This window comes from Symphalangus syndactylus, chromosome 16, assembly GCF_028878055.3.
Source record: "Symphalangus syndactylus isolate Jambi chromosome 16, NHGRI_mSymSyn1-v2.1_pri, whole genome shotgun sequence".
NCBI lineage: Eukaryota > Metazoa > Chordata > Mammalia > Primates > Hylobatidae > Symphalangus > Symphalangus syndactylus.
This window is the reverse complement of record NC_072438.2, coordinates 17,951,536-17,965,698: the sequence shown is the minus strand read 5'-3', so window position 1 is coordinate 17,965,698 and position 14,163 is coordinate 17,951,536. Positions and strand designations below refer to the sequence as shown.

Here is a 14,163-nt window from a genome sequence, read left to right as displayed (position 1 = left end):
AGCTGATTGGAGAATGAGCTCAAATCAATGCCTGCAGGGGAAGAGATGGACCAGGATTCAGCAGAGGGAAAAGGTGAGCAACCCTTAGCACAACAGAGGTCTCAGTTGAGCCCACAGGGAGCTCTGGAACTGGGATGACCCATCAGAGTGGGATAATTTGGAGGTGGGGGAACAGATCTTTATGCCCCCACATCAGTCAGCCATTGGATGCAGTTTGTTCTTGGGGAGGGCTGGGTAGCCTTGGTGGAGAAAACATCCTTCAAGGGCAATTCCAGAGGACAGGCCCAGCTGTGGTCCACAGCCAGCAATGCTCCCAGCAGCTATAAGACAAGCCTGTCAGTTCTGGGCCATGTACCACCATCCACTGCAGGTGACACAGGTGTGGGGGAAGCCCTAGGACAGTGGCCGTCAAATAGCTCTACATTAGAGTCACCTGGAGAGCTTGAACAACCCCAGCACCTAAGCTGCACCCCCAGACCAATTAACCCCAAATCTCTGAGAGTAGGGAATGAGTATCCGTAGTTTGTAAAAACTCTCCAAGTGATTCCAATGGGCAGCCCAGTTCAAGAATCACTGCCTGGGGGATGTATGCGAGATGAATGAGAGGAAGGCTTGCCTCAAAACCCTGGATAAGTATCCCGAGAAGCTGGAGGAGAACCAGGGAGAGTGCGTCATGGAAGGCAAGGGGTTGCAGGGGTGGTGTTTAGAAAGAAGTAAGTGGCCACCTACAGCAAGAACATACATGCCTGAGTGGGAGGGGCAACCAGCTGTTCTAAAATGTACCCAGAATTTGTATTAATCCTGTATGGCGAGGTGATGGACATGGAGGCAGCCGTATTTGAAAGAAGAATTTATTACTCACAGTTCCCTAGAGGAGGGGACATACCACACCATGCAGGGCCACACAGGGAAGCACTGGGTCAGTCAGAAGGCAGAAGGAGGGATGGGACATCCTGCACCAGAGCCTTTATTGTGGCCCCATGGCAGGAATGAGTGAGCAGGGGAGGCAGGCTTGAGATCATGTTGCCAGGCTCTGGGCTACAGGGCTGTTCCCTAGTTGTTTGATACCTGGCTCTGGAGTGGCCTGTGGGAGGGGAAATGTTGGCTCAGAGTGTGAGAGTTTGATAAAGGAAGTGATTGGAGTATAGACTTTGGATTGGTGGGTTTGCATAGGAAAGGCGTGCTCTCAGTCAGGTTGTTTACTAGCTCTAGGAATTATTCATAGCTAGGGAGCTGCTATTAATAACTGCTCAGGAAAGGTCGGTCTCTCTGAAATCAGAAAGATCATACAATATGAGAGCGAAATAAAATATAGAACACATAAAACATGATTAATATTAATACACTAACCTCATGGCCACCTAGGTTGGGGGTCAGAGTGGGCTGGATTTAGCCTCAGCTCACCCCCTTATCAGGGAGCTGTGTGCTGGGTGCACCTTTCACAAATACACAGAGCAGCCTTGACCCTGGATCCCTTGAGCTGCAGCAGAGAGGCAGAAAGAGATGTACACCTTGCAGCAGAGACAGAGAAAGAGCACCTGCAAACCTACAGGCTAGGACAACTGCAGGGACGAGTGGGTGGTCCCAAGGTTGGGACACTCCAGAACCCTCAGAAAGTGCTCATGAGGAAACAGTATCAGTTTTACACGTCCATTGGCCCCAGAGTCCCAATGTACAGCCTCACACACTTGGTCCCTAGAGGGGTCAGACACTGGCTAGCAAGCCTGGGGAAGGGGGGTAGGAAGGAGAAGAGAAATAGAGAAGTCAACCATCTACCTCCCACCCCAGCTCTTTCCACTGCAGGCTTCTAGCCTAAAGCAGGCTTGGAGGAAGGGGTATGGGAGATGGAAGATGTGTCAGTCAATCCATTCAATTGGTTGATTTTGATTATTATTTTATACTGGCCATTCTGATGTCTAAATTGAAATTGTGATTCTAGGATAGGACCCTGCTCAGTTTAAGCAGAAAAGACATGAGCCCCTAGAATGGGGCAGGGAAATAAAGACCCAGGGGTTAAATTTTAGAGGAACAAGGAGACAAAGATCAAGGTTGTGTTTAGATGACATTCTGGACTGTTCTTATGTAACACAAGGTTACATTTGTAACACACTTAGCAGGGAGCTGGGCACGTGAAACCCACTTGATCAATGTCAGCCATTATTAGAATAAGAGCCTAAATATGAATAAATATAAAGAAGAGCACTTCATTTAATCCCCCAAATAGCTGTGTAAGGTAGGGCTTGCTCTTCCCCTTTCCAATCCAGCAGCATGGAGCAGTGGCCACCTCTGGAGCCCTTTTGCTGTCAGTGGCATAAGTGGCCCAGCCAGCATCAACCCCCTCTCCGTGCTCCCTTGTCTGGGGGCCATGAGCATATTGGAACATCCTTTATAAGAACTTGACTTGGGGTAAGAGTAATGATTTCAACTCTGCTTAAACATTTTTTGCTGATTCATCATAGTCCAGGACGATATTATTTATGGACTAAAGTAGTCTATAGCTTGGGAGAAATATGACCTAGAAGTCTATTTAAAACATGGAAACCTTGCAGATTAAAGAACAAGATAATACAGTTATTGCAAAGCCCATTCACCTGACCTGATTGGGAGTTAAAAATCACCTTGGCCGACAAGACTATCCTTTTCTTTCCTTCTGAGTGAAATAGCAGGTGCAAAGACTCTGCCCGTGTTCTCCTAGATGGACGCTCTAGGGCTTTACCAAACCTAGCAGGCTGGACCAACACCACAAAGACTCATCTTTGAGGTTGTCATTTGGTAGCACCTCATGGTCTTTTGTCAGGCGAGTAATATGCGGTTTTTTAAAACATGCCTTCCTTTTTGAACAGCCCCTAAAAAAGACGCTCAGAGGCCACTGTCTGAAAATGGCAAGGGCTGTTTGTGAAAGGGACCAGTGTTTAGGAAAGCCCTTTCCCACGCTGATTTGCTCCTTCAGTAGACATGTATTGAACCGCTACTGTGTGCTAGCAGGTCTCTGCCTTCAGGCCATGCACATCTAATGTAAAATGCTGAGGCCTCAGCTCTGTGTTGGGACCAAGTGCCCAGGAGCTCCATCGAGGCCACTGAGGGTCTTAGGCCTGGGTCAGGTGGAAGAAGTTCAGACCAAGCTCTCCTGGCCCTTTCCCTGAATCTGGTGGCCTTGTGGCTCCTCCCTGGTCACTAGGTATGTTTTATCAGGCCTCGTGGATTTGAATTCAGACTCTGGGATCCCAGACTTGGTGGCCAGTCATGCCTCTATGACCGAGTTGTGGCCTCAATGAGCCATTGAACCCCTCTGTGCTGCAGTTAATATTTCTGTATAGTGGAGATAATTACAGGCTCTCTGTCTGCGAGCTGTTGTGAGGATGAGAAGAGATGAACTATCCAGCGTGCTTGGTAACAAAAGCCACTCTTTCCTGTTGAACACCTACAGTGTGTGCAGGCCTATGCTCAGCACTCCTGACATCCGTTCATGGACTAAATCCTCCCAACAGCAGTCCTCCCTAGGAATACGTGTTGTCACTGTCCCCATTTTACAGATGAGAACACTGAGGCATAGGCATTTCGATAACTTGCCTACAGCACAGTGAGTGGGGTAGAGGCACAATTCAAATCCAGACGGCCTGCAAGAGAGCTGTGCCCGTAGCCACTCACTAGGTTGCCCTGACCCAGGCTGCAAGCCCCTACTCAGTAAGGGTTGCTGATGGCGATTACATCTTTACCACTGTCATTGGGAGAGAAGACGTGCATGTTCATTGTCAGAAATTCTTCCATAAAGCACAGGGCATAGCAGAGCCTTTACTGTGGCCCCATGGGAGGAATGAGTGAGCAGGGGAGGCAGACTTACTCATTGAGGTGACGTGTGTGCAGGTCATCCTAGCTATTTTTATTATTTGGGTGGGCCACATGTATAATATGGGTGGAAACACTTCATTCAACACACACCTACCCACACACCCAATCTCACTTTTCTTGGTAGAAGGTGAGAGGAATAATCTCTCCTAACTACAACACCTCTTCCTGCAGCCAGCTAATATCTCCAGGAAATCTCTGAACACTTGCTGGAAAAAGCCTGGTTCACAGACTCCGCTGCTGGCTAAGCTCAGTCCCTCTGGAGTAAACTCTTATGTGAGCTCCACTCTGGACACTCCTGACCCTCACCTTTTCCACTGTTCACCCCAGGGATGTGTACAGAGTGGCCACTGCCGTTGTCCTTCCCCGGTTCAGAAATGTTGGCATCCCAATCCGGGGGCTGCCCACCCTGAGGTTTAAAGAATCCACCTTTCCTCCAGAGGTAGAAATAAGACCATAGTCACCCATGCGACCCCCCTTAAGAAAGAGTCCACATGTCCTTGTATTTAAGACACCAAGGATCAAAGGCTATGCCATAAACTTGATAACAGCCTTTCAGGAATAAGTCATGCAATGTTAAACATACCCACTGACTATAAGATTCCAAAAACACTGAATTGTAGATTCAAGGAAATAGAGAGTGTCCATCTCAGCTAGTGCATATACCCCTCAAAGGCTCCCGTTGTTCTCAAGCCAAGTCCAAGAGCCATGGAAAGGCAGCAAAGCTACCCATGACCTCACCTCTGCTCAAGGCTCCAGCCTCAGCTCCCACATCTCCAGCATCCCCTGACCTTGCATTTCCACTACAGTTGTTCCCCAATGAGCCTGGGCGGATCATGCCTCTGTGTGGTTGTACATGCTGTTCCTATGCTGGGGGTGCCCTTCCACCCAGTGGCAGCTCCAAAAACACCACCCTGGGAAGTGCCCCCTCTGTGATGATACTGTGGGAAAAGATTGGCCTTGATTTCCACCTGTGTGGCTCCTGGCTGGGAGGCCTTAGCACAGGAATCGCCCGCCACACCTTTAACATGCAGCCAGAGTGCTGGCTGTGTGTGGGGCTGGCAGCTGTGAGGTGGAAGGAGACAGCTGTGGGAAGGACTCACACCACCCCTGGCACATGGTAGGAGCTTCATGGGGTTGGTTCCCTCATGTTTTCTTAGACTGTGTTTTTACCCTTACTGAGACGGCAGCCAAACCCTGAGAGAAAATAAAGTCAACACCACCACACACAGGCCTAGTGGAAATTCCACTTCTATGTATGTTGGGGTTTTTTCTTCCTGGTCTTTCTTTTTAATCAAGCTATGACACACATACCATAAAATTCATCCTTTTAAAGTATACAACTCAGTGGGTTTTAGTATCTTCACGGAGTCGGGCCACCATCAGCCTTCCCTAATTCCAGGGTATTTGCATCACCCTAGATGAAACCCCACACCCATGCGAAGTCATCCCCACTCCCCTGTCCCCGGCCCTCCCGGCCCCGCCGGCAGCGCTAGCCTACCCCTCCCAGCCTTTTAGTGAGAGCTCCTCCTGAAACTGGAAAGCCGACATTGGCCTTGCCAGTTCCTCAAAGGGCGATGGAAGGACTATGCCGGCTGGCAGAACCAGAGGAGTTATGTGAATAAAATTGTTATTAGGTACAGAAAAGGGAATCAAATCTAAGACACCCCTTAGATGGAGATGAGGATTGGACCAGCTGCTGGCCGTGTGCCCGGCAGGCCACATCGCTACTCACTCTGGGCCCTGGGGCCCTGCTGCTCTCCCCTCATGGGATCCTAGAACTTGCAAAAGTCTCTGTTACCATGGAGCGAATAGGGAACGAGTAGGGAGTGAGTTTTGGGAGAGCAGCAGAGGGAAGCCCTGCCTCCCAGTGGGCAGTGGGGGGAGGGGTGGGGAGGCTGTCCCCAGGCCCTGCTGGTTCTGATGCCCCAGGATCCTGAGGGTACTTTCCCATGGGCCCCACCTGAAGCCAACAGAGCCTCTGCCCATCATGTGAAGTCTTTTCAGGTCTGAGTGTGTCTTATTTTGCCCTTGGCCGTCTCCTTGTACCTTCTTGGGAAATAAACATGTCAAGGACGTGTCATTGAGGACTTGGTTTTTCCTCCTTCTCATGATCAGAACTGCATTGTGAGCGGGATTCTCTTCTTTCAGTGACACAGTGAGAGCTTATTTGTAAACTTGGGTAGGAAGAAAGCGGATCAGGAAGAACACTACCTTGACAGGCATCGTAACGTGTGCTCTGGGCTGCATTTAGGCTGCACTGCAGGGGATGTCACTGCTTGGAGTGCATCATGTGCCTCTTGAATAGTGCGTGTCATAGGGATCTGTTTGCCTTTCATAGCTGGCTGGAAAGTCCTCCTCTCCCTAAGGAGTAAGCTGTGCCCCACAGGCCCCCTCTTCCTCACTCCCATGGGGTCTGCAAGATCTCCAGCTGCCCTTCTTTTGTCCTCACTGACAAGACAGAGATGGTTGAATGTCGTGGGCATCTAGATGTCTAGTGGTGGTGCCCATGTCACCTCCATGTGCAGGCTGCATTCTTGGGGCAGCCTGGGAGGCAGTCCTGGTGTTGAAGAGAAGGAGACACTAAGATCCCCCAGGCTCACCATGGTTCCCCAGGGAGGTGGGGTCAAGCAGCCCCTGAGTGGCCTTGGCCAACCTGAGCCACTTGCTTTTCAGAGCTACCACCCAGGTCACTATCTCACAGGGGACTCTGAGGAGTCTCTGGACTCATGCATGGAAAATGCTATATACATGGGACTGGTGCCCAACCTGGCTCAGTTCCTTCCCTCAGCCTTTGTTCGTGGGGATCATGCTGGCAGGAAGACCTTCTGCAGGGTCGAAACTACCTGGTCCAGTGGCTCAGTCCCCTCAACAATGACCAAAGACCACTGCACTCAGCAGCATCTCCTTCTCCCGCAGGAGAGTACCTGGCCGTACCTGTTTGGAGCGATTGTGGTCCCTGCCGTTGTCCAGCTGCTGAGCCTTCCCTTTCTCCCTGACAGCCCACACTACCTGCTCTTGGAGAAGCACAACGAGGCGAGAGCTGTGAAAGGTGAGGGCCCTTCCCTTTCCTGCACAGCTCCAGCCCCTGCATAGATCAGCACTGCAAGGCATGCTGGGACCTGGGCCAATGGGCACAGGAAGGGGTGTTGTCATTGTTCCCTTTTGCAGGCACTGGGCTGGGTGTCATAGGGTAGCTTCTCATATCATCTTCCCAACAGCCTTGCTAGGGGGACAGAGAGGGGACACAGAGTCAATCAGGGAGTCTCCCAGGGAGTCTGGAAAAGCCAGAACAGACAAGATAAGATGCAGGTCCCCTCACTTCTGTGCAGTGTCTCTCACTACCACCTCTCTGGTTGTTCCCAACCACAGAGATGAAGCCATCTGAAATTTCTGAGTGGCTTAGGTGCATAGCGGCCCTCCTTCCGCTCCTTCTCTCTTCACTGACTTCCTCTGTCTTAATATTTACGTGCCAGGAAAGGAAAAGATGCAAGCACAGAATGAACACCAGATCCCACCAGGCACTGGTCTGAGTGCTTCTGCACAATGACCCATGGGACCTTGCCAGCAGTCCTTCGAGGGAGGAAGGAGTATACACTCATTTTACAGGGGAGGAAAATAAGGCTCGCAAAGGGGCTTGGGAGTTGTCTCACATAGCTTTCTTTAAATGCCCTAAATGGGGGGATGCTGAGTCAGATTCAAAGCCTGGCTTTTGGAATCAGAGACGTCTGTCTACAGAGCCCTGAAAAGGCAAAATTGTGCTGCCTAGAGATAGACAATGCAGAATGAACAATCACATTCTCATTCTTCTAGTTTCATAAAATGAGACGCAGTTGACAGCACCACAGTTAGTTAGGCATGTGAAGGTAACCAGCACTACCTTCACATCCAGCTCTGCTGTCTGATCTTGAGCAATTTTTTAAACCTTTCTGAGCCTCAGAACCCTCATCTGTAAAAAGGAAATGACATAAACTTCCCTCGTGGGGCCATTGTGAGGATTGAATTAGATGGTGCATATAAGGTTCATAGTATTATCTGCTATCATTATTACTGAGAACTCTGTGCATTTTAGTTCTAAATTTCATCTATGTCCAAATCCAGGAAAAGACTTGAGAATTATGTATGTAATTTGTGTAACATCTTTTGAAATTCACACTACCTAAGTATTTTCTGAGTTAACAAATGGCATATTGAAATATTAACAATTGCCTATATTTGTCTAGCAGTTTATGGATCAGATTCATTTTCTCATTTATAACATTTCTCTAAAATGAAGTCAGAGAAGGTAATTGTTATTACCTTCATTTTTCAGATGAAGAAACTGAGGCTTACAGGGATGAAGTCCATTTCCCAAAGCTGTGGGTTTTGGTTTATAGAGATTTATAGAGGCTTTCGAAAATATGATGGAAATGATAGTGTTTTCTTCAATACGGTGACCATATACACAAAATTCTGCCTATGGCTTGGTGATAGACCTGGGACTTGAGCCCTCTTTTCTCCAGAAGACCCTGGTTAGTAACTCCCACCCCCAATCTTAAACCCGTTAGTAACCAAATGATTGGAACCCAAGGAAGATTTTCCTCCAACACCCCTTGTGCACAGAGAGATACCAGGAAACGGAAGTAGTGGCTATTGTACCAGGTGACTTCCCATGTGGCCAGTGAGGAGAAAAACCAACTAAAAGTTTGGTTCAGATGGTTGTCAGATGGCAGAGTCTCTGGAGTAAAAAGAAGGTGAATAAGAGAGAGAACCAAGGGGATCTGATTCTAGATGCACCTGGGCTGCGCATTATTGGAAGAGGGTGAGGCCTCCAGCTCTGTCTCTGCTGACCTGGGAGAGTAACCGCACCCCATCTGGCTCTGCTCAGGAAAAACTCTTGAGAAATGCTTCAATTAAATACAGTTGGAATGAATAGTGCATGTCAATGCCAGACAGTGAAGAAGGTTTTGAAGTTTTATTTCATAGCACAGTAGGGAGTGAGGGAGAAGTATAGTTACAGAACATGATAAATATTACATGTGCACTTTATAAAAAGAACAAAGATATTGGCCTTAAGTTGAAATAGATTATTGAAATTTTCATCTGTACCTATAAAAGTGCTAATTTTACTCCAGACATTCAGCAAGCAATGGATATTTAGCATGTTGGGCATTCTGCCAGGTGACAGGGTAAGACAGCGGTATGAGATGACATTCCTGCCCCCCACGAGTGAGGGAGGGTGAAGGTCTGGTTAAAGGAGATGGACAGAAACACCCACTAATGGCTCATCTGTATTGAAAACTATTTCATTCTAAGCACTTCACATATATTAGCTCATTAAATCATCACAACCACCATAGAAAGTAGGTCATATTTTTATTCCCATTTTAAGACCTAAAAAAAAACCGAGGATGGGATAACTTGGCCAAGGACATAAAGCTAGCCAATGACTGCACTGAAATTTGAATTCTGACAGTCTGGCTCTGGAACTTACGAATGTAAGCAAAATGCGCTTTATTACTTAGCACCATGCTCGGCACTGTGGGAGATACCCCTTCTCCAGTCTGTTGATAATTTGGGGAAAAGAGGCCCTGTGTTAGTCAACTATTACTGTAATAATGCTGCATAACAAAACACCCAAAACACATTGGCTTTAGGTAATAGCATTCCTTAGTTCACAAACCTATAGGTCAACAGTGTTGTTCTGTTAATCTTAGTAGGGCTTGACCTTAAAATCCTTCTTGGGGCCAGCTGAAGTTCACTCACATGTCTGGTGGTCAGCTGGCTGACCTAGGTTGGCCTTAGCTCTGTTCAATGTACCTCATCCCCAGCTGGCCAGCAGGGCACATTCTCATGGTAACCAGAGAGGAAATGGAAAACACAAGCGGTTTCTCTAAGCTTGAAATCTCCTAAAATCCTATTGGCCAAAGTAAGTCACATAGCTAACCCAAAGTCAGAGTGGAAGGGGGCTTCAAAGTTTTAGGGTAGAGGACATAAACATAGGGAGGCCACGAACTTGGGCCATCAACACAATCACTTAAGACAAGAGGCCCCTTTCGGGATGTTCCTATCCCCACTCCATCCCCACCCCCAGTTCATAGTGGCAGGGAATGAGTCCCAGGCCCTGGGTCTTATTTATTTATGCCACCCTTGTCAGTTTAGGAGAATCTCAGCCTCCAGTGCCTGCAACACACATGGTGCTTTGCTTCTGTGATCTCCAATACATCTTCAAAACTTTGCAGACAAGGAAATGACCACTCAGAGGCTGAGTAGCTTGCCTAAGATACCACAGATAGTTCATCACAGAAGCGAGATTCTAACTCAGTTTGTCTCATTCAAACCTGAATTCACTGAAGTGTAGGATGCTGCCTTGAGCCTGTGTGTGACTCTTATTTATAAGACATAACGTGCACATAAAGACAACTATAATAGCAAAAGATTGGCTGGGCACGGTGGCTCATGCCTGTAATCCCAGCACTTTGGGAGGCCGAGGTGGGCAGATCATGAGGTCAGGAGATCGAGACCATCCTGGCTAATGCGGTGAAACCCTGTCTCTACTAAAAATACAAAAAGTAGCCGGCGTGTTGGCAGGCGCCTGTAGTCCCAGCAACTCAGGAGGCTGAGGCAAGAGAATGGCATGAACCTGGGAGGCGGAGCTTACAGTGAGCCAAGATCGCACCACTGCACTCCAGCCTGGGCAACAGAGCGAGACTGTCTCAAAAAAAAAAAAAAAAAGATAGCAAAAGATCATTAATCCATGGGTTGGAGACACAGAAAATTTCTCCTGAAATATTATGACTTTATATGTTAAGCCAGGGTTAAATTCCAGATTTGCATCCATTTCATCTAAGAACAGTTAGATAAGTAATCGTGTATCTACTTAAAACTGAAAATGATATCCCAATGCCAATTTAATTCACTTATTTAACAAACAATTATAGATGATTGTAGCATTATGAAGGCATGCTTAGGACATAATGTTCAGGAGGGGAACAAAGAGAACATAAAAAGAATCTGTGTGATCACAGAAGTGTAGACGTCGTAGATACGAGCAGGCCCAGGTAAATGCAGGCACAAATGGAGGCCGCTGATGCATGAGGGAGCTGGGCTTTGTGCTTTGTAGGCTCTTGGTGTGGGAGGGGCAACAGAGGTAAACTCCTCGCTTACTGCCTCCCCTGTGCACCAAATGCACCCACCAATAACCAACCCAGAACCCAGGAAGGACGCCATGGGGTGATCAGCTAGCTCTTCAGGCCCTGCCGTCTGTGGTGGCCTTACCTGGAGGCCCTCAGCTCACCTATACCCACCTGGAGATGGCTGAGGAGAGAAGAGGGGCTGTGTAACGTTCCATGCTTGCCCTTGTCAATGATAAAGGTGTCCCCATCTCCTAAACCGGGCAGAGGGAGCTGGGCAGAGGGAGGTGGGGATGCACTGCCTCGGAGGTCTTCTCTCAGTCTCTGCTGGCAGTCACCTGTTCCCGGAAGACCAGCGCCCTCCTCCCTCACTGTTGCTCTGCTTCATTTCTAAGATGTGAGCCAAGACGGGTGACCTCTGAGAGTCTCCTCATTTTGGCCCACGGACTAGCTAAGCCCCAGGACTCCCTTTTCCCTGGCTAGAGAGACAACTTGTTGGGACAGGGTGCTGAGCGAAGAAACAGAGGCCCACGGAGATAAGTGTCTACTACAGAAAACCCAAGGGCTAAAAAGGGGCGGGAAAACACAGCTCGGATACCACCCTACCAAAGCCTCCAGCCCTCAGAGCACAAAGGCATGCCTAGAAATTGCCCACACACTTCTTCGTTCTAAAGAGCAAGCAACTCTTGCTGTAAGGACCAGCCTCACTTTAGATTTAGAGAATTGCTGAGGGTTTCGCTGAAGCAGAGGATGTTGTCTATGTTGTGCCTGTGGTGAGTGCCATTCCCGAGCAACCTTTGAGATTGCTGGGGGTCTCTGTGCCCCTGAGAGCTGGGAGGAAGCTCTCAACTGTACCTTCAATTCCACAGCACAGGGAAGGAAGTTCAACATTTCTTTACCATTCAGAGCTTCCCTGTGCTTTGAGTCTCCTCTGCTTCTTGGGGACAAGTTCTGTTGCTCTTGGGATGACATGATAGTCCCAACTTGAAATTCAGTACCTTCTTTGGTTTTCTCAAAAACAACAGCACCCATGTACAACAAATCACTTGAGAGTTTAGAGACCGTATCAAAGATTTCAGGGTGGTGGGGGAGTCGCTCCATCCTGCCACTCACAGCCTCCTCTTTCCTCTCCCTGTCATCTCTGCTCATCATCCCCTCTGCTTTCTTAGATGCCCCTGGAGCCCTGATTTCTCCTCCCTCTAGCATGTCGAGCACCTTCCCGCCCCTTCTGAAGCTGGAACCAGCCCACATGCAGACATCCAGCAGACACCTTCTGCCCCAGGCATTTATCTAAATATTTTTCTTAGCCATGACAGTGCTTGAGAAACATTCTGGTGTCAGCCACGAAGTTGACACACTTTTCTTCTCCTCTTTGTACCTGGTAATGTTGCTGCTAGTATCATCATGTTCCCTGGCTCTCTGGAAGGCCTGCTATGTGTCATAGCATGTGGCTCAGGGTTGGCTGAGAGTTAGCAGAGCTGGGGTCCAGCCCCATCTTCCCCATACCACAGCTGTGTGACTCAGGAAAGCTGCCCATTATCTCAAAGGCTCAGTTTTCTTGCCTGTGAATGCTTATCTCTAGGGCCCAGAGAAATGATCATATCAGATCATGGATATGAGAGTGCTTTGTAATTCTCTTTTATAAAGGCACGAATCCTGTTCATAAGGATTCTGCCCCCGCTGACCTGATCACCCCCGCAAAGGCCCCACCTCCTGATACCATCAGTTTGGGTATTCATTTTCAACTTTTTACTTCTGGGGGGACACAAGCATTCTACCCATAGCCATGGGATTCTGGCAGAAGGGCTCCAATTTCTCGCAGGAGGCAGCGTAAGACAGCGGCCCATCTGGGGGCCTAGGGTGAAGAGCTGCCATGCTAATGAGGAAGGAGGTTCATGCATGTGCCTCCCAGATGCGCCTGGTGGGTTCAGACACAGCAGCTCCCAAAAATCCCTTAACCCATTCTTCACAGGCTGGGCATTTCATGAAATGTCAGCAGTGCTCATTTTAATGTTTTATGAGCCACAGAGCTTCCTGCAGGAAAGAGTGGAATGGAAACTGTTAAGCCCCCAGCGTGAGGCCCTGGGACCCATCAGGTTTGACTGGGCGCGTCTGCAGGCGAGACAGTGCTGGGAGCATATGTTCAGGGGCACACGTCCTAAAACAACATGCGGGATCTTCTGGGCTTCCTCACCAATGACTTCTTGGACATCAGTCTTGTTGAGTTCTTCCACATGGCAGGTGCAGAGAGACTGTGGGATCTGAGTGTTGACACTGGGCAGGGGTCAGGAGTTCTGATTTGGTCGCAACACCTCTCTGGGCTGTTTCTCCACCTGTACCATCAGAAGTAGAACAAGATGCTCTCTAAGAACCAGCTCAGCTCCAGGTTCTGAGGTCAGAACCAGGGCACATAGGGGCAGGGACTAGTGTCAGGCCCAAGGCTCCTGGAAGCAGGTGTTTGGGCTCTGCCACCACCCACAGGCTCCCACAGCAGGTGGTTATAACTGTCATTGCTCCCCCTCTGAGGGACAGTGAGATGGCACAGAATGAGCACTAAGTGGGCTCAAAACCCCCCCAGTAAGAAATAGGAACACTTTTACACTGTTCGTGGGAATGTAAATTAGTTCAACCATTGTGGAAGGCAGTGTGGTGATTCCTCAAGGATCTAGAACCAGAAATAACATTTGACCCAGCAATCCCATTACTGGGCATATACCCAAAGGAATATAAATCATTGTACTGTAAAGACACATGCATACATATGTTTACTGCAGCACTGTTTACAATAGCAAAGACATGCAACCAATCCAAATGCCCATCAATGATAGACTGGATGAAGAAAATGTGGTACATATATACCATAGAATACTATGTAGCCATAAAAAGGAATTAGATCATATTCTTTGCAGGGACATGGATGAAGCTGAAAGCTGTTGTCCTCAGCAAACTAACACAGGAACAGAAAACCAAACACCACATGCTCTCACTCATAAGTGGGAGCTGAACAATGAGAACACATGGACACAGAGAGGGGAACAACACACACCAGGGCCTATGGGCAGGGGGCGAGGGGAGGGAGAGCATTAGGACAAATAGCTAAAACCTAGATGACAGGTTGATAGGTGCAGCAAACTGCCATGGCACACGTTTATTTATGTAACAAACCTGTACATTCTGCACGTGTATCCTGGAACTTAAAGTAAAA

The 14,163-nt window shown here is 48.4% G+C and overlaps 1 protein-coding gene across 4 annotated transcripts in view; it reads left to right on the top strand.

Moving 5' to 3' along the window:
• SLC2A9 (solute carrier family 2 member 9) overlaps positions 1–14,163 on the top strand; it is a 254,664-nt gene that overhangs the window by 95,138 nt on the left and 145,363 nt on the right. For all 4 annotated transcript variants that reach the window (XM_063619385.1, XM_063619388.1, XM_063619386.1 and 1 more), the window contains one exon: positions 6,766–6,898. In XM_063619385.1, coding sequence (XP_063475455.1) covers positions 6,766–6,898 — 133 coding nt within the window. The remainder of the gene's footprint in view (positions 1–6,765; positions 6,899–14,163) is intronic.